This window comes from Montipora foliosa, chromosome 9 (genome assembly GCF_036669935.1).
Source record: "Montipora foliosa isolate CH-2021 chromosome 9, ASM3666993v2, whole genome shotgun sequence".
Taxonomy (NCBI): Eukaryota; Metazoa; Cnidaria; class Anthozoa; order Scleractinia; family Acroporidae; genus Montipora; species Montipora foliosa.
In genome coordinates, this window is record NC_090877.1 from 44032205 (window position 1) to 44052574 (window position 20370).

The following is a 20370-nucleotide window of genomic DNA, read 5'->3' on the forward strand; positions in this document are numbered from 1 at the left end:
TATACTTGAGCAAGACAAGATCAATGTGAGCAAGGTGAAGGAAAGCTTCAGGCGAGAATACCTCAGGAGAACGAAACTGGTCATAAAGCTATCTCAGTCTGTAACAAGATATGGTGCTGATATTGTGAGGTCGACGAAGAATGAGCTTAATGAAATTGATAGGAAGACAAGGAAGTCGATGAAAGCTGAAAAAAAAAAAAACCTTTCTAGGACGACCAAGGGAGGAAGAGGACATATGGGATGCAAGATGTGTGTTGTTTACGAGGAAAATAGTCTGGGTTGATACATCAACACCACCTGGAACCTTTGGTTGCTGCAGTCAGTATTAGCAATAATACAGTAAACACCCGCATATAAGAACACTTTTTTCAGCTTTAGGCTGATCGCGTTTTTATTTGAGGGCTGCTTAGTGAGAATCAGCCTGAAAGTGTTCTTAAAATTGTTCTTAAATTGGTTTCAGAAATACTTCAAATTATATATTACTAGAGGTTTAATTAACATATAATGCTGTTTTGTAATAGATTTTATAGTTTGTAATGGTCCCGAACACCATAGTACCTTGATATAAGCTACTGTACTGTGTTGTTTCCTCATCCTAACACCCTTCCCCTTTAATTTATATTAAGAACACTTTTTTATTTATCAGGCTTATCAGCCTGATGTTCTTAATCCACTTGTTCTTATATCCGGGTGTTTAATGTATTCACCGTGAAAATGCGACACCGAAAAGAATTTAAGAAGAAAGATGAATAGAAAAGGCTAATGCAGGGACAATACCTTCGGGAAATGGATAGGATAGATAGAAATAATACCTGGAAGTGATTGAGGAAAGTGATCTGAAAGGACACACAGAGGCAGCTCTCAGTAACAAGCATTGAGAACTAATTACATCAAGTTCCCGACATAGATAACAGTGTCGAATCGCCGGCCCATTTGTAGAATGTGTGGTACCAAAAACCAGACGGTTTCGCATATTGTGAGTGAGTCACGGTGTAGCAAAGTGGCTCAAAAAATAAAAACAAGAAGGCATGACAATGTAGCTAGATATGTGCATTGGCAACGTGACAAGTACGCTCCTCATGTCGCTCCTACGAGCGCAAGCCGGAAGGTGTCATTGAGTATATTGAATACAAGATCTTGGGGGATTGTTCAATTCAATGTGATTTGATGATTGAAGCTCGTAGACCAGACATTGTAGCTATACCTGGGGACGTATGAGTAAGCGATAAAGAATTTGAAAAGAAGGATGAGAAGTACAAGCCGGTAAAAGAAATAGCGTGAATATTAGCGATGAAGAAGGTTACTGCAACTGTCATACCAGTAGTTGTAGGGGCATTGGGGGTGATGGCAACCGGATTTGAGTAGTTTGTTGAATATATTGGGATTGGAATGAGGATAGAACATGCTCAGAAACCAACCTTATTTAGGACTAAGGACAGCGAGAATTTTGAGACTGGTGGCTCCATGTTGAGCACCCCGGAAGAAGACCCTGTGAGACCCGTCTAACTGCGTCTAACCCGTCTTGTTCTCTCTCACAGTAGTAGATGGAGCAATAAACATCAACACCAAGCTTTTAGAAGTAAAACATAATAATAATAATAATAATAATAATAATCTTAATAATAATAATAATAATTAATAAATAATAAGTAATAAATAATAATAATATATTTTCTTTAAATCACATGTTGACTCCCGATCTCGCCCAATTGTGATCATTGTCTAGGGTTGAAAAATTAATGATATCTACGAGACTAAACTGACTTGACGTGGTATCAACTGCACCTGGTAGACTTGGCGTTGTCATATGTTTGAAGGCTATCATCATCATCATAATTGTAAGATTATTGTTATTATGATTATTAATATTATTATTATTATATTGAATAAAAAATAGTAATAATGATAATAATTTTTTCTTTAAAAAAACGGTTGAGTCCGGATCTTGCCCAATAACATCAATGATAAGTACGAGACTTTACACTTACCAGACGTGGGATGCGCTGCATTTGTTGCGGATGGCGTTGTCATATTTCTTGGGGCTATCAAAGTCAAAAGAAATTATTGTTATTAATAATAATAATAATAAAATAATAATACGCCTAGACCCGATACGGGTAAAACACTAGAATGTATATAATAAAGTAAATTCTATTTAATCAATTTCCACTTATAGCTTTCTTTCGAGCTCGGTGCTCCTTTTGTCGTTGGTAAGTTGCAATTTGATTTGCATTCACAATTCCACAAACATTTCCAATTGTTCTTCTCCAGAGTGGTCGGTCGACAACCAAATCTTGCCATCGATCTAAGATTCTTCCAGACTTAAGAACACTTTTACAGGTGTCCTTGTAACGCAATTTCGGTCGACCAACAGGACGAGTGCCTTTATCGAGCTCGCCGTACATGAGGGCCTTCACGGGACGATCGTCATCCATCCTTGAGACATGACCAAGCCAGCTGGGAGTCAAAGACACGTTCACGGAGCCGACCGTACGCAGATGATACAGCTTGTATACGCGTGATGAGCTCAGCATTCACTGAACAATCGCTGGTAACAATACTCCCGAGATACTTAAAACGGTTCACACTTTTGATTGGCATGCCATCGATAAAGAACTGTTCTTCAGGACCAATGCACATGGTTTCGGTCTTTTTGATGTTTATAGACAGACCCATCCGTTTTGCCATGCTGTTGTAGGCTGTGAGCAAAGTCTGCAGTCCAAGTGCTGAGTCACTAGTACTGAAGATTGCGATGTCATCAGCATACTGCGCTTCTCTGATGAAGTCGATAAAGGTTTTAGTTTTGGCTTTCAGTCTCCTCACGTCGAAGAGATCGCCATCGTACCGAAACCTGATCTTTATGCTGAATTGGTGGCCAACATTCTCGTATGCGAGTAGGAGAAGTACGGCAGCATAGATTCCATACAACGTGGGCGCTAACTTGCAACATTGTTTCACACCACTGTTATATTCAAACGGTTCGGTCAAGATTCCAACAACAATGAGACGAGCATAAACTTGAGAGTAGAGACTGTGAATCAGCCTGGTAAATTTTGGAGGAAAACCAAGTTTTCCCAAGATTTTAAACAGAAATTCTCTGTTTACTGTATCGAATGCCTTGGTAAAGTCGACAAAAACGATGTACAAGTTTTGATGTTGTTCTTTGGTTTTCTCCATTAGTTGTCTCAGGGTAAAGATTCCGTCAATGGTACTTTTGTTTTCGCGATAACCGGATTGGGACTGGGGATAAACCTTGTCAGCTATGCGTTTAAGTCTCTGTAAGAGGATGTCAGCAAAGACTTTTCCCACCACACTTAGGAGAGAAATCCCCCGATAGTTTCCACATTGACTACGTTCTCCCTTTTTGAAGAGAATGGTGATGTTCGGATCAGTGATTTCTGATGGTAAGTTTTCCGTCACCCAAAACATTGAAATAATTGCAAAAAGGAAGGCTTTAAGGGTATTCCCACCGTGCACAAGTACTTCTGGCAGAACACCATCAGGACCGGGGCTTTTACCAAGTTTGGTATTTTTTAGTGCGGTGTCAAGTTCTTCTTCGGTTATAGGGAGGTCGAGCGTGTCATCAATCGGGAATTGCTCGATATCGTCAATGAGACTTGCGTCAACATCGGTCGGTTGATTAAGTAGCTCACTGAAAATTCTACCCATCGATCTTTGATGTCTGGAGATGACGTAAGAAGTACACCGGATTTTGATCGAACAGGGTGTGTTGTTTTGCTCCGTGGACCGTAAATCTTATTGACAGCTGCATAAAATTCTCCGTGGTTTTTGGACTGAGCGTAACGTTCAGCTTCATTTGCTCTTTCTTGAAACCATTGATTTTTCAGTAGCCTGATACGATCAGGCAGTTCATTTCGACTCAATCGTTTATCTTTCAGGAGTTGTTGAATCTCCTCATCTCGATCATCAAACCAATCGTTCGATACCTTTTTCGTTTGGTCAAAGGTATGTTTAGCAGCTTCTTGTAGGGTCACTTTAAATTCTTCCCAATCATGTCTACAATCCGGTAGCTTTTCATCGAGAAACAATTTCAAGCGTTGTTTCTTTTCTGACGTTAACGTAACCCAACGAACGAACTTTTTAGGAGGTTTCAATCCTTTCTTTTTGTGTTGGATTCGGAAGTTGCAGTTCGACGTTAGCAGTTTGTGATCCGTAAAGCAATCAGCCTCGGGGTCGATTTTGATGACACTGATGTACTGTTTCGCATGAGTATTGGCAAGTACATGATCGATTTGGTGAAAATGCTTGGATCGAGGATGCTGCCAAGTGGTTTTTAGACTATTTTTCATTTGAAACATGGTTCCCATGACACACAATTGGTATCTAGAGCAAAATTCAAGTAACATGAGTCCATTTGAGTTCATGTTTCCGACGCCATGTTTTCCGATTACTGAGGGCCAGGACGACCAGTCTTTTCCAACACGAGCATTTAGGTCACCAAGTACAACAATTCTGTCATTTCGTGCATTCTCTAAACAGTCTGCTAGTTGTTCGTAAAACTGTTCTTTCTCCTCCTGAGTTCTCTGCATGGTGGGTCCATACACACTGATAAGCGTCAGATAATCATCATTCTTCAACATTACTCGTAATGAGGAGATGCGATCATTTATTGGAATTGGGTTAAGATCAGACTGATCGAGGAGATCATTGCGGATTGCGAAACCCACACCAGCTTCTTTCTTGTCACTCCCGCTCCAAAAGATTGTATGACTTTTCTCCACAGGATTTCCGGTTCCAGGACGACGGACTTCACTTAACGCACAAATGTCGATAGCAGCTTTGTCTAGCTCTTTACATATGATAGCTGTTGCACGTTCGGGTCTGATTGAACCATCACTGTCGTTTGTTGTTCTTACGTTCCATGCACCAAGCTTTAGATAAAGTGATTTGCACGGATTTCGCTTCTTATTCACCACTGCTGTGACCTGTGGCGCATCGGTTGCCCCGAATGCGGTAGCTTGATCGGTTAAATTCAAATTTACTTCCATCATATTATCAAGGTGAGGCTGCACCTGAGATGACGACACTAAACGGTCCACATTAGTGTCCCTTGGCAGAAGATCATGTTTCCCAGTGGCACAACATAGTTGAGACGACTGCATAATTCTTCTGTTGCTTGTTGCCAGAGATGTTGGCGAGTTGACGAAGACATCACTGCCGGGTGCCAGAGATGCTGCCGAGTTGACGAGGACATCACTGCCGAGTGCCAGAACTGGTATCGAGTTGGTCGCCATAACCGCCAATGTCGTACCCTGACGAGGGGGGCTACGGGTGTAATAACACAGGCCCAACTGTGAACACCCAGGCTAGTGGATGGAAGGAGGCGCCTTACTTCTCCATTCTAGGGCGAGGCCCATGCCAGACCCTAGCCGCTGCCCACTGCTTATTATTATTACTATTATTATTATTGTTTTAATTAGTATTATTATTATCTTGGTTTCGCACATTGGATGTCCAATGGAACTTCAGTACTCCAGGAAGCTTGGTAACAGCAAGTGTCAAGTGTCACACTTTTCTGAAGCTCGTCTATCTTTGTCTCTATACCAATATTCTTTACTCTCCTTTTTAAATCCTATGGAACTGTTCCAAATGTTCCGATTACAATAGGAATTACCATTGTTTTCATTTTGCATAACTTCCTCAATTCTCTTGCTAGATCCTGGTATGTTTTCTTGGAGGCATTTTGTGATCATATTAATTCAGACTTATTGTTTAGTATGGAGGCATCATAGGTGGTTTCCCATGTAAGCGTTTACCCTCTTAATGATAAGCTTTGAAAGAAAAATAGTCGTATCCCTTTTCTTTGCTTTGACGCCAAGCGTTTCACCACCGCCCTGGCGGTTCTTCAGGTCACATATAACTGACTGTGGACTAGCACTTTTGTTTGTTTGTTTGATTATTTAGCGTCTGCAGGAGTCCTTGGCTGTGAGAGTAAACAATTGCATTATATATATGTTGCACGGCGTTTCCAGTTCAGAGAGTTATTTTAGAGTGATAAAGGAAATGATTTTCCCTCCATAATTAATGGTAGCCTTGTTACACTTGGGATTGGGTCGAAATTCAAAGGTCATTCATGCGAGCTGAAACGTATTAAATAACTCGTTTAAAACTGAGTCTGGTCTCTAGAAGTGACTGTGTGAATGTTGTACGCTTGCTCGTTGCTCTATGTTTCGAGATCGAATGTATTGATCGAAAGGAGTTTTCAAACTCTACCCGTCTCAACTGCAAGGCAACCGTGATTTATTTACTTACCGTAAACCATATAAAGCTCCCACACGCTGCTATTGTAAGGAAGGCTGTGAATCTAGGAGTACAGAAAGGAAACAACAGAAAAATCAATATTCAATAAAATCAATAATAATCAATAACAATTAATTGATTGATATTGGAAATCGATAAAAATTAATGCCTAAAAGTTGAGTGGGTATCGATTTTTATCGATTATCATTGATTACTATTGATTAATATTGAGTTTATTGATTATGAAATTTGTTTAAGTTACTTTCAATAAAACGCGCCATGTCAGAATTAACAAACCATTCACAAAACTTTATTGCTACGTATGCCTTTATATTATCACAAATTAAATGTTTCAAATTTGTAGCATTTTTACTACAGTTTACCATTAAAAGCTTACTAAGTACTAAAACGTATTACAGATTAGTTATTGATTATCTATAAAAATCAATAATAATCAATAGCAATTAAGACTATTTGGTGAGTGAGTATCGATTTTTGTTGATTGAACCAATCAAGGATAATCAATCGATTATTATTGATTACTATCCATCAAATAGATTGCAATTAATAATTGATTTTCATTGAACTTTAAGATCGACGTGCGACGTCGGCGAAAACATCACGTCAGAATATAAAGTATTTGGCGATTGTTCCATTTCGTTCACGTCGCAAGTGGACGAAGTATACTAAATTAAAGTAAATCGTTTTTTGCCAAAAGTTGACGTGACGTCGAATAGCACAGTTTTTCCCACTGTCTGAATTCTGATTGATCAATATTTAAATTTCAGTAGCCCTCGCCATATGCACGGAAATCGGACCACATTTAAAATGTGCCAGCATTGCCATGGCATCTCCCAAGAATGCTACCAATAAATCGAAAGAGAGAAGACAATTTAAGCAAGTTGTCTCTTATACAAACCTAATTATTTAAAATTCAGGTGGCTTCAAAAAGGTAAAAGAACCCATGAGCTCTGCGATGTCGGTGCGATGCTCTACCAACTGAGCTATAAAACCACACATGAATGAAGGGGTAGTTTCTAAAGAAACTGTGGTGCTGCGTCGGTGGGGAAGTAGTATACAAAAATTTGGTTTTATCAACGGAGTTGATAATGTGAATTGGCCACCGTACAGAGATTCTAAAAGCTGACGTTTCGAGCGTTAGCCCTTCGTCAGAGCGAATGGCTAACGCTCGAAACGTCAGCTTTTAGAATCTCTGTACGGTGGCCAATTCACATTATCAACTCCGTTGATAAAACCAAATTTTTGTATAAAACCACACAGTTGGAAGCGGGTCATTTTGTTGGGTTCATGAGTTTCCGTGAAAGAACTCGGTGAAGGCATTAAAGTATATTTGAAGGGTGGGTTGTAGGCGAAATAGAGAAGTGCACTATACACGAGGCGTGTAACTTGCAACTCTTTTCCTTGGAACAAAGCTGGGGATTTTAGGACAACAATTTTATTCCCAAATATATGGACAAAAATAAGATCGATGGGATGCTGCAAGCGCGGGAAAATGCTCGAACTACATTACACCCAAATAAGGAGAAAACTCCAGCTCTGAACCAGAATTAAACGCTTCAAGGTCATGGGCTACTGCAGAGGTCAAAAGGTAAACATCATGTCTAAGTTACATTATTATGCTTCCAAATACATTGAAAAGGAAAATAAAAAGAAAATTAAAAACCACCATGTACCTCTATAGCAATATCGTTATCATATTTATAGTTCAACGCAGTGAGATTTGCAACGAAACATGTCTGGCTCTGAAACAAAAAAAGAGAAATTTAGGAACGTTAGACAAATAAAATTTTTGCAGGTTTTGCACAAAATTTTGTCGCTCGACAAATGGTTTCTTTGAGTTTTTGAAATGTTTTATAGCCAAGCAATGGTAAACCTAGAGTGAGCCAGGCATATGATATCAATTTTGTAAATCTACATGCTTTACCCTCTGATCGTCCTTTTTTAAAGCAAAACTTCTTCTTGAGGGTCCTGAAGGGGTAAAATGGGAACTGGGATTGGTCTGTTTTAGCCCTGGGAAAATTTAATTGACTCACTGGGACTGGGATTTGCTCACTGGGAATTGGGAAAAAAGAAATGAAATGGGAATCGGATAATTGTGTTTAAGCGTGTTCAGTCTACGATTAGCTAATTCCCTTGGTTTGAAAAACACCAGAAAACGTTATTTAATATTTTTAAATATTAAATAACGTTTTCTGGTGTTTTCTGATGCCCATATCTTGCCCTCGTCTTGCGGTCAATAATGTTTGAGTAATCTCGTAGACTCTCGTAGTCAAATCTTCTCGCTCTTCGGAAGGAACGACAAGCAGCAGACTGTGCACAGCGGTTGCAACCAAATCAAAGTCTCTGAGCATGCGTATCCGCTTGTGTACAAGCAAACTGGCGGGAGGAGATGGCTCGTCGTGCAGAACTCGCACCGTTGTTGTGGAAATCAAGTATATTTTGGCTCAAAATGTTGTTATTCACACCGAGAACTGTAAACTAGAATTACTGTTGGATTAAGCAAATTACACAAACAGGGGTGATAAATATTGTATTCCAACGCATTTTTATAAAACTTGACGTTTCGTATGCTAGTCAACACACATTTATAAAAGTGACCTTTTCAATTTTTGAAAACTATATATATATAGTAAAATAGTGTGTTGACTAGCATACGAAACGTCAAGTTTTATAAAAATGCGTTGGAATACAATGTTTATCACCGCTGTTTGTGTTATTTTCTTAATCATGCAAGCTACGATGGCCTAAGAACAAGAGTTTATACGATACTGTTGGATTGTTCAGTAACCCAGGTGGAGAAGAATATTCGTACAATGTGTGGTTTAGATGAATAGAGTAGACGCAGAGGATTTGCAGATTTTGCCGTGGAAGTGTTTTACATCGATTTCATTGAAGGAGGAATCTCAGAAAAGCCCCTGTATGTTTAGAACTAAAGAAAAAATTGGAAATGTTCCAGAGGGCTTCGTGCACTTCATTGTCTGTCAAGGTGATTCAACGCCAAGTCATGTTTCAGAAAGGCTCTGTAAGACCTGTAAATATCGTGTTTAAACAGAGATTGCCAAGCGTGCCAGGAACGGAAGCCCCACGGTCATGTATCTCGTCAGGAAAGCAACTGCCACAGGAAAAGATCGTAAATAAATCCACTGACTCTGAGAGTGACAAACAAGAAAATTTGCCAAAAACGCTTTTCAGGTTGAGAGAATTGCTGTTACAGACAAACGACACAAGGCTGTCGAAAGATGGAAAAAGAATTGAATGCCTACGATGTGGGAAATCTCCGAAATTGGACGACTGTAAAAGGACTGCCGCAGGTCATTTAGAATACTTCCGGCGAGTTCATAATTGTAATCCGCCGAAGGCCAATGAACAACCGAAGAAAATCAATGAGTATTTCGAGCCTACGGAGAAACGACAAAAAATTTTGGCAAGCGATGATGGTCCCGAACAAAGTTGCTTATTTCAAACAAGTGGTTCTCTTCTAGAGTATTTTGCTCATTACATGGTTAATAATACACAGTTCTGGATAGACAATGGATAGAGATCGACTCATTTTGCAGCCTTTGTTTACAATAGATATTTTTTTATATCCAAATCCTGACAATATCTTCATAAAAGAAATAGACGATTTTATAAAATGTACTTTAAGATGTATTTTTGAGAATGTTTTTGTTAGCACATATTAAAAAAAAAAAGAATGGAAATCTAATTTTAAAAGTTGTGTTGATGTTGTTTTAAGGCTTAACCTTCAAAGAAAATAAAAGTTTAAATTACCACCTTAATATATCCGTGAATCTTTCGGGACATCGTTCGGGGTTGTTTTCGAAAGAGGTATCCAGTCTCAATTTCAAAAAATGTCGCGATGTAAAAACAAAAGAGCTGGTTATGTAGAACAGTGGGATTTTCCTGCATAATGCCAGTGGGAATGGGATTTTGAAGCTGGGAAATGGGATTCGGAAAGAAATTGGGCTGAGAAATGGGATTGGCACCCCCTCTTCAGGACCCACCTCTTTTGCTCAAAAAAACGAAGGTCACGCGATTGTGACTACTCCTTTTTCATTGCTGATGAGGCACGGAGGCTGACCGTTTCGGAATGTTGATGTTATCTTGAATGATTTGGAACGTTCTAAATACTTATCCACTTACTTTTGGTAATATGTAACAGTCCATGTCGACGCCGCTGTCATTAGTATCCACTTTCAGTCGAAAGACAATGTTTTTCCAGGTACCTATCGAATCTAAAATTTTATACGCAGAATTGTTACTGAAATAATTTTTTTGTGTCCTTCTGATTGAAAGGGTGGACTGAGGGGGGGGGGGGGGGGTTTGCTGGTAGTTCTGTAGCGATAACCTCTTAGTGCTTGATATAAACTGATAATGAAGTTGTTGAAACTACACTGATAAGGAAAACAAATTGAGCTTTCGACTCAGCTAGTCTTCATCATAATGAATTTGATGTTTGTTTGTCTTTTAGATGTACTACTTTAAAAAGGTCTCTGCGGTCCCTGTTGAAGGGACCTCAGCAGGGTGACATGGACTTGGAACTCCAATTGAAAGGGTGGTCTTTTCCCTCCGTAATGTACCTTAAACTCGCAAAATGACTGGAGGTAAATGGCCGTTTTTTGGATTATTTTCTCGTAAACAAAACCAATTCAGTTCGGCAATAGGACTGAACTACTTTTCTGTGAATGTCGGTGCCATTGTGCACGCCTCGCACACACCGCGAACAACTTGATCTTATTTGGCAGTCTCAGTGTTAGAGTAGCTTTCGTTAACATATTTACTGGTGTGTTTTTGGAATGTGATGGCTATTTTTCCAAATATCTTTGTTGTTACGCGCCAGGAATAGCGACTCACATAAAAACAGTATTACTGAGCAAGTGTCCACACGAGCAATTTTTGCGTGACATCATTTCATCTGAATTTTTACTTCCTGGTGTTGATTACTGCCGAACTTTTATGCGACAAAGAAAGACTGGCTAATCTATTCAGCAAATACATTTGATTTGCCTCGTGTGATTGCTACAAAGATTAAAAAAAACTGTCTCTTTCTTTTTTTCTTCAGATTTTGAAAATGTGTTTGTTTTTTAACACCTCAGAGGCAAAACTTTTGAGCTTTGGTTTTTATCCAAAGGCTGTTTACTTTGAGTGTTCAAAACTGACCGATCGGACTTCAGAAGGTTTGATCCAGGGAAAAGTGACGTCATTTACTCACTAGCCTTGAACTTTCAGCGTGTAATTGCAGCTTATTATATATGCAAAACACGCGTTTAAAAGTCTTCCATGGACCATATTAACCTAGAAAATGATTATCACCCTCAATCCAGCTAACTATATAATTTATACAAACTCGAGCTCAAAATTCTGAAAGCCCGAAACTCCCATGCTGCATATCAATTCAGCCGCGTACACACGCATTGCATTCTTAAAACTCTGACGTCATTTTCTCCTCGATCCAGCTCCCTGAATAAATGGCGGACCATTAAATAGGAAAATTCCAGTCAAAATAAGCACGTATCTCTTTGAAATCAGGGCTTAAACCTTGGGTCACTTAGTGTTTCGTTAATATAGCTTTGAAATCCAAAGAAAAATAGAATTGATTTTTTGGTCATAGTAGCACTTTAACTGAATTCTGTAAAAGGCCAGTCAAGCTTGACTGGTTCAGGTCTCTTTGTTTTAATGTCCCAGTGGGTGAATAATAATGAGCTTGCCCTCCAGCATGGCGGATTTTGTACCATGTGATCGTTTGTTGCAAAAGGCCTATTGTTTCTTGCAAGCATCAAGTTTCAATCTAGTTTAAATAGCGTTTGTAGAACTAAATCACTTACCATTCATGGGTGGCCACGTTACATTGAGAAACCAGTCGTCGGAGTTTTCATATTGGAAAATGGCTGCTTTAATACTTGTACGTGTCGGATGCCATTCCATGGACGGTTCTGGTACAGGGCACACTGCAAGACAACCACAAATACGCTTGAAAAAGTTATTATTTCAACTTGAAAAAGACTGAGCTCTTTGTTCCACATCTCCATCACCATGTTAACGGTGAAGGCAGAAACGAAAGAACCCAATGCTGTGCTAAAGATCCATTGATAGTGCACGTGGTCAGGTACCTTTGTAAACGAGTTGGGTAGTGTTGAGATCGGCACAAAGACAACAGATTTATCCTTTGTTTCAGGGCATCGTTTCCTCAGAGTTTTTTCTTCTGCAGCTGCTTTAATGCCAATGTAGAATGGAATTTTGGAGAAGAGGCACAACTTCGAACGATACCAGTGTCAATGTTTTGACAGTGTGTAATGAGAATTCCAAAAGAAAACTGGTGGGAAATGGATCCACATAAAGGTCTCTGTTCAAACAAAATTCTGCTGCAATTCTGCTGCATGCAGGTGGAACTTTGAAAAAGTTTAATTTTACAGCTAACATGATGGCGAAAAGACTTCAAAAAGACTTCAATTAAGTGAATAAATATAATTCTCTTAATCAGTTTATCAACTTTATTTTATAAGGTGCTGATTTTTACTCTGTATATTCCATCTCGACCCCAGAGCTCTTCTCTTATATTTGCGCATCTAATGACTGAGGCAGAGAAGAGCTCTGGGGAACCCTGGTGAAACAAGGTGTCTTCTCGTTGGTTTTCGTGAAGAACAATGAAAAGCGTCTTTGATTGGTGCATTCATGTTAGCACGAGGAGTGAGCAGGAAACGTGAGATTCAAATGGCCAATTTTTGGATATTACAACCCTACGCCGCATGTGCTCCTACATAGATTTTCCCGGAGCCTCAGATCAACCGCATAAGATCCGAGGCTCTGGTGACGAGAATGTCTGTATATTCTCAAGAGTTAATTCACCTTCTTTCTGATGATTTGTGCGCCAGTGCTAGCAAAAGCATAGCGTTTATAGTTTTAGAAGGGGTGGCGTAGTTGTGAGAGCACTTTTTCGTTGTCTTAAAAATATTTTGGGATTATTCCACCTAGTCAACGTTGCATAATATGGGCGAACTACCCTATGATTCGGTTAGAACCAACGGATTTAAACATAAAGAGTAAACGATTCCATTGCACCCTTTGTCGTCGAAACATCAATACATGGTTCAGTACTACAAGTTGTCTCTTTGGAGAGTACTGCAAAAAATTGTTTTAAAATATGCGTGCTGCTCGAACTACACGGTTATTTTCCTTATCCAAAATAATTGTTCTGTCGCTTTTCAGTTGCTGTAGTCGTTGCCATCCTCCCGGATGTTACTCTTCCTTCCGATATTTCATTCACCTCAAATGAAAGAAACTCGCAAACTTACCAGGGGCCCGTTGAATTGAGTTAATTTGGCGACGTTTCCTGGCTTTTACATTCCAGATGCGATGAGCTGCCAAAATTAAATGAAACAATAACAATCATTTTGAGTTTAAGGAGACTAAAAATCCCATTATAAATGTTAAAAAGATATATTATTATATTATATATTATATTATATTAATAATACTAATTATAATAGGACAAAAAAATAAAAGATAATAATAATAACAATAATAATAATAATAATAATAATAATAATAATAATAATAATAATAACAACAACATATTACGGTGTTAAATTAAATATTAATAATATTATAAAGGGTAAAAAAATATGACTTTTTATTGAAAGGAAAAACTGCAACGAAGACTGCAATAGAGAAAAACCTCCACTCCGCGGAGATGAGATGTTTACGAACAAGGCCAGCCCTCCTGCGACGTCAAATCCGGGAATCGATTCCGAGTTAAAGTGGTGGAAGGCGGATTCTCTCTCCGCTACTTTGATCATAATTGTATAAGAGGTATTTTTTGAGTTAATGATGCCGATTATCGCTTGTGAAGATCAGAGAAGCTACAAAAATGTCTCAGGATGGATGTTAATATTTAGAAAATAGTGTACTGACAGACCATAACCACTTCTTTTTTTCATCCCGAAACCCCTGGCACCATAGGTAGCGTCGGGTCTCCAAAATCTCTGTCACTCTATCGGCGTTATATTGAGTCATGCGGCCAAAATAGTGCCCTGTTGGCGTGTTGTCATCGTTTCCCGAAGAATAATGTTTGATCCTAACAAGACTACGTTAGGAGACTAATAATGAGTGTATTTCTTGGTTTAGGGAATCAAACCTGCCTAGGCCCATTTTGACGTCATGCTTAATTAAAAGTTCTGTTGTAGAATTTTAAGGCGCCATCCTCACGTATCCGAATATTTTTGAAGAACGGAGCGCGTTTTGAAAACCTTCCTTTTCGGCGCCCTGAAAACGCCGTATTCGCGTGGACGTGAGGCAACTGAACGGAGAAAAAAGTCTCCGTTTTCGAAAATATCAGGATACGTGTGGAAGGGGGTTCAAAACGTTTGTATACATATTACTCAGTTTTTACTCAAGATAGCAAACCTTATCACTTCCTTGTTCGATAACTATAAATTTTAAATGACACCTTTGTGAAGGCGCAAAAGATATAGTCGGTCTGTAAAAAAAACTTGTTGAAGATTTATGAACAAATATTCTATCAATTTCAAAATACGCACGTTTTCTTCTAAGGAGGCATTTACGATTGCATGAAGTGAACACGTCATGATTTATCTGCAAAATAAAACCAAAGCATTTTCAGTTTTTTTGTATTCGGAGGATTCATTTTGTATCATGTTTCATTGGTAATCTATATCCATAATTAACATTTTATATATGTAGTTCTAGTTCACCGTCATTTAACAATTATTCACTGATACTGAGGTACTAAAAAGTATCATTTTATTACATACCGTACAGGATGAACAACAAACGAACGGAAAAAGTTAGTTTTTCTTCCCAAGTCGAAAATTTAAGGTTACGCTAACCGGAATTTCACTTACTCGGAATATCATTTTTTTCTGATCACTTCGACTTTGATAAAAAAAAAAACTAATATTGATTAAAAACAATCAGAACGCACAAAAACAATGTCTTAGCTGGTGTCGTATGTATACTACCAATCATTATAACGTTAGATATATGCCCAACTAAATAACTTGAAAAGTTAATTTTTACTTCATAAATAGATAAATGCTATTAAATAGTTCTGATGAGTGAATGCATTCTTTCAATATCTGTGTAAATTACAGCTTCCTCTCTCTCTGTGGATTAATTATGACAAAACAATTAATTAAAAAACATTTCCAGCTCATGATAGATCATGAGCTGCGGGGAAATACAGTGACGGAACAGCTAAAAATCTCGGTTTCTTTCGGACTGTTGTACTGAGTGCAAATTTAGTCAGTTGCTTAGGTGTAAGGTAAAAAAAGGAATTTGGCTAGACTCAAATTTTATTTTGCTCCACTATGACTGGTCATTAAAATGCTTGTATGCCCCGTTGAACATGGGAAAAACAAGTAAGTTTGTGCCGAGAAAAAAAAAACAAGCTAGGAAAGAAAAATTAAAAAGAAACGGCTTTGGTAAGTTTCCCTATCATACAGCCTTAGTTTCTTCGACTGTTGTATTGTGCAAGTCTATAGTTTTTTATGCGTTTGTTTGCAATTGGGCTTTTCACAGTAACATTTCTAACCCTCTTTATAATTCCATTTGCTCCAATAACTTTATGCTTGTAAGCCTCATTGATCATGGAAAGAAAACAAGAATTCTTTTGCAAAGAAACAAAAAACTGAACGCCTTTAGTAATAACGTTTCCCGAATATAGCATTAAAATGAACATCGAGATAAATTATCTTGGTTTGAATTAACTTATATGCAGTTTCGTACTTGCATTTTTGTGGCCTTGAGCCAAACGATTTGGCAAACAGACCGCGACTGAAAGCAAAATTAAGGTTGGAACATTCTTGGAAATCCAGTAAGAATTGAGACACATATTATTGAACTGAATGCGAAGTACTTTTACTACTAGCGTAACTACTAACGATTTCGTTCCAATCACTATGGTAGCTTGAAAAAGCGTGTAGCCAAATTAAGGGAGCACGCAGCGCTAAAGTTCGGAGTGGCTAGGATAGCTGAAGATGTTTGGCTCGCGCTCCGCTAAAACAATCTTCCAGCCGTTTTCTCCGAGATCGGCGCTAAAAATGAGAAAACGATTTTTTTTTTGACGAAAACAATCGTCGGCTTTAATGAATAGACCCTTAGAGGCAATCCAAATAGGGTTCCGTTGTCAACTTCTTCAAATTCTTCTGGTTAACCTATTAATGAGGCATAGACATTGAACTTTCGTTTCCTATCATTACAAAAACAATGTTTTTTTTTTCTTTCCAACAGGAAAGTTTCATGCCTTTATTGCTTTTTCAGATGGCCGTGCCTATCGAAACGTTCAAGAATGAAGATTTTGCTTTAACCTTGGCGGAAGAAGGGATTATTAGCATCCGGCAGAGCGTGAACATTCCTCCCATTTGATCGGTTGCGTATATTTTTTTCCTGGCTGATTTTAAATTACAAGAATTGGACTCTGTTAGATCAGTTACAAGTTCTCTGAAAATAAGAGATTTAGAAATGCTAGAGCCGTTAACCGCGGTACTGATATGCAGGTTACTGCTTAGCCGGAAGCAGTAGTCCAACAACTCATGTTCCATATTTTACTCGTCAAAATTCTGCCGTTCGATAAGTCTTAGAGAGGGTTATTATCGGCCGTTTGTAATAATTGAAATGATAAGTAATAAACTGCAGTATACGTAGTTACGGAAGCCAACAGTCAATTATATTGGCTTGAAACCTCGATTCCGGCCAGTTTCCGAGCTATTGAAATTTAGAAACTAAGGTTTTAGGGACCATTGGCTTGTTCTACAATAAGAGGCGTGCTTTGAATGTTAATCTGATGGAGGGGCTTTCTAAAATACAAACAAAGCGTTTTGCCTCAGGGCTTCGTCTAGAAAGATCGGCATAAGGCATCGAAATCTTAGAAAGAGAATTTAATCTCCTTAAAAATCAAAATGGAAAATTGAATTGGTCCAATCTGAAACATTTAAAAGTATTTTTCTCATGTGGAACTGAATTGCTGTTCGCACTCATGCAAATGTTAATATTGAAACAGATGTTTCATCATAATAAATCAGTAAATGGAATTAGTTGATCATGAATAAAAGAAAAATTTTTAACATTCTGATACTGCAAGGCAAAGCGATCTTCGTTCCCACCAATTTTGCGGACTATTTTGTCAACGATTTTTCATATTTGTTTTACCCGCGGAAAGGTACTTTTTCAAGTGCAAACTAGAAACGTAATCATCAAGTCTGGCTGAACAAAAATTGCAAGTTTGTTAGTAAACACGTTACATGAGCAATACGGTATCCTTTTACATTTGTCTGGGCATTTTACTTCACTTTACTTTACTTTACTACGTGATCGATTCGAAAAACTATGCATTCCTTCCATGCCATTCTTAACCTTTTTAAATCTGTCAACGCAAGCCTGGATCTTTAGGCTTTTGGTAAAGTAGTCGCACATACGCTCGTCAATTCCAATTTTTGCTGCCAAATGACATACATGTACAATATTCAAGAAGGCCACCACCGGCAATTTACCTGTGATTCTCTTTGCAGGCCTTCTCCTTGAGCTAGTCGACATTCGCCAAGACAATGCTCATGTTGTGTTAAAAGCCTGTCTGCCTTTGCTTCAATCCACGCCACAAAGATTATAACACAACATAATGTCCCCAAAACGGTCTTCTTCGTTTTTGCAGGCATTTTTCACTAAAATGGTTCGCGCACGACAAGCGTGTCGTGTCTTGTATCCATGTTTTGTGATTTGACCCTGATGAGAGCAATTTGCAGAAATACGTCGTCTTAAGTGTCGAAAATGCAGACTCGAATATTTTTAATGAACCGAAAAACAAGCATAATAAGCATAAGCATTGTTAATGCTCGACTGGATGAATGCTATTCCCACGTATTGGTTTGTAAATTACAGGGACCTTGATCTCCCGCGGTAGGAGGAGGTGGGGGTGTAGAGGGTGATCGGTATGCCCCCATTGTCTTATCATTTGGAGGCGAGTTAAAAATTCCATAGTTTAGCTGTTACTTGTGATGAATTACTGCTTTTCTTTTACCATCACAGGCTGCAGACGCGATTGTTACTATGAACATGAAGTACGTTTTTAGTATAGACACGAAGTTCAACATAGATACGTCATTGAGGGACCGCGCATACCCAACTATAGCCGGGAGAACGTGATTCGCGTTATTGTAATCACTTCGCGGCTATTCTAAGCTTTTTAACTTGACAATAATGGTGTGGCAGTCCCTAAAGAATGAAACCGATATGGGTCACGTTTAAATTTGGGGGGGGGGGGGGGGGGACGGGGAATGAAAATTTATTCTCAAGTGCTGACGTTCTTCAAAAAAAAATTAAATTTTGGTTATTGCACGTTGTTGTTTTGCTGACGACTGCAAAGAAATGGACAAAAATGAAAACTGCACGTGCATAGCGTGCAAAGCTATTGCTTTTGCTCACTAAATATGCAAATTTGTGACGTTCTCGTTTCCGTCTCTGTCGTTGTTGCTGAAGCTCCCTTGTGTTGAAGAGTGGGGCAAAACGCCTTCATCTTCATTCAACATTCGCGAAAACAAAAGAAAAGTTGAATGGTTGTTGAAGCAAAGTTTAAACGCTTTTAAATTCATGCAACATCGACTCAACTTTGATTCAACATGTTTCAACACGGTTGAAAGTTCAACAAAATCAACCGGGTATTGAAACAGATGTTGAGGCCGTTCTTTTGCCCGGGCGTTAAGGCCTGGCCAAACGCTCGTAACATTTCAAACGCAATGCTGCAAGATGTTGCGACATGGTGTTGAACGGGCTGGCCAACGTACGCAACATTTTCGACATTTTCAACGCAACATGTCGATGTTTTTGTGCCCCAAGCCACTGGCGCGCAACAAGTGGACCTAACACGCATGCCCTAGTGCAACAATGTTGCGTGAACGTGGCGAAACGAGTACAACATCATGCAACATCCAAAATGTTGCACGAAAAACTTGACCATTTTCAAATTTGATATAACATCATCCAACATGTTGCAACATATCGCAACAGGGTTTGCCAAACGTATGCAACAGGTTGTGCCCAACAACGTTGCAAGATGTTGTGTTGAAATGTTGCGAGGGTTTGGCCAGGCCTTTAAGGAGGCTCGAACCAGTTTTCAATCGCTTCCAAATGATGCTCTCATTAGAAGGATCGGCACACACAACGTTGTATTATGTATTGGCAATATTGTGGTACCAAATGAAACACGAATTATTGCTGAACAGATTCAGTCACTATTGTGACGTAATATGTCAATGTGGCAACGGGGAAGCTTATATCTCAAAAACTAACAGGGTAACCCCCATTTTTTATTTCTGAAAAGTTATCACAAGGGCATAATGAAACTCTCTGCGAAGTTTTAAAAATTTCTGGCCAGCGGATTTTAGAGCCACCTTAATTTTGTGACTTTTTTAAGGTAGATCTGAAATCGTCAGGACAGAATTTATTTAAACCTTGCTGAAAGTTTTACCATGGCCTTCTAATCGCTTTTCAGCAATTAAAAAGGGAGTCACCGAGTTCGTTTTTGAGATATGAGCAACTAAATCCAAAATATAGGTGTTTTGCTGGGCTTTCCCGTTGCCAAGGTAACTTATTACATCGCAATAATGATCACATTTTTTCCTTGTTTGAAAATAATCGGTGTTTCCATATGGTACCATAACATTGCTGTTATGTCACACAGTGTTGTAGCGTTTGTTCGATCTAAACAGAGAGTCTTCTAAGTGTTTGAACACCCCTTTTCGACGCCCTCACTTAATTACAAACCTTACAATGTAGTATTGGAGTAACAATAGACTTCTGGTCATGAGGTTCCTGTCTTTAGTAACAGGTTACAGGTTTTACAATTGTTGAGCAGAAAGGAATGTTTTTAGTGGTGTGAAAAAGCCCTAGCTACCCCCAAATTGGTGTCCTTATATATGAGCGTTTTTGATTTTTAGTTTTTTACGCGACAACTCCAGTTTATTTTGAGGGTCCCCTCCGGTCTAAGCAGGATTGGGATATGGCCGTGTCAGCGTTGTATTCTACAACACCATTGCGGTTTATTGGATGCTCATTTTTTCCATTTTAAGCCAGGCAGCA

General features: G+C 38.8%; 1 protein-coding gene across 3 annotated transcripts in view; it reads right to left on the minus strand.

The window, feature by feature from the left end:
- LOC137971346 (uncharacterized) overlaps positions 1–18151 on the minus strand; it is a 122311-nt gene extending 104160 nt beyond the window's left edge. Inside the window, exons 1-8 of one of the 3 annotated variants that reach the window (XM_068818174.1) lie at positions 17790–18141; positions 14820–14874; positions 13575–13640; positions 12108–12230; positions 10426–10508; positions 7956–8024; positions 6274–6325; positions 1989–2042 (exon numbers count right to left, since the gene is read on the minus strand). In XM_068818174.1, the coding sequence (XP_068674275.1) occupies positions 1989–2042; positions 6274–6325; positions 7956–8024; positions 10426–10508; positions 12108–12230; positions 13575–13640; positions 14820–14874; positions 17790–17951 (664 nt within the window). In that variant the 5' untranslated portion in view covers positions 17952–18141. Of the gene's footprint in view, positions 1–1988; positions 2043–6273; positions 6326–7955; positions 8025–10425; positions 10518–12107; positions 12231–13574; positions 13641–14819; positions 14875–17789 lie in introns of all 3 variants that reach the window. The other 2 variants (XM_068818173.1, XM_068818172.1) reach the window with 2 other exon arrangements.
- Positions 18152–20370: the final 2219 nt, after the last annotated feature.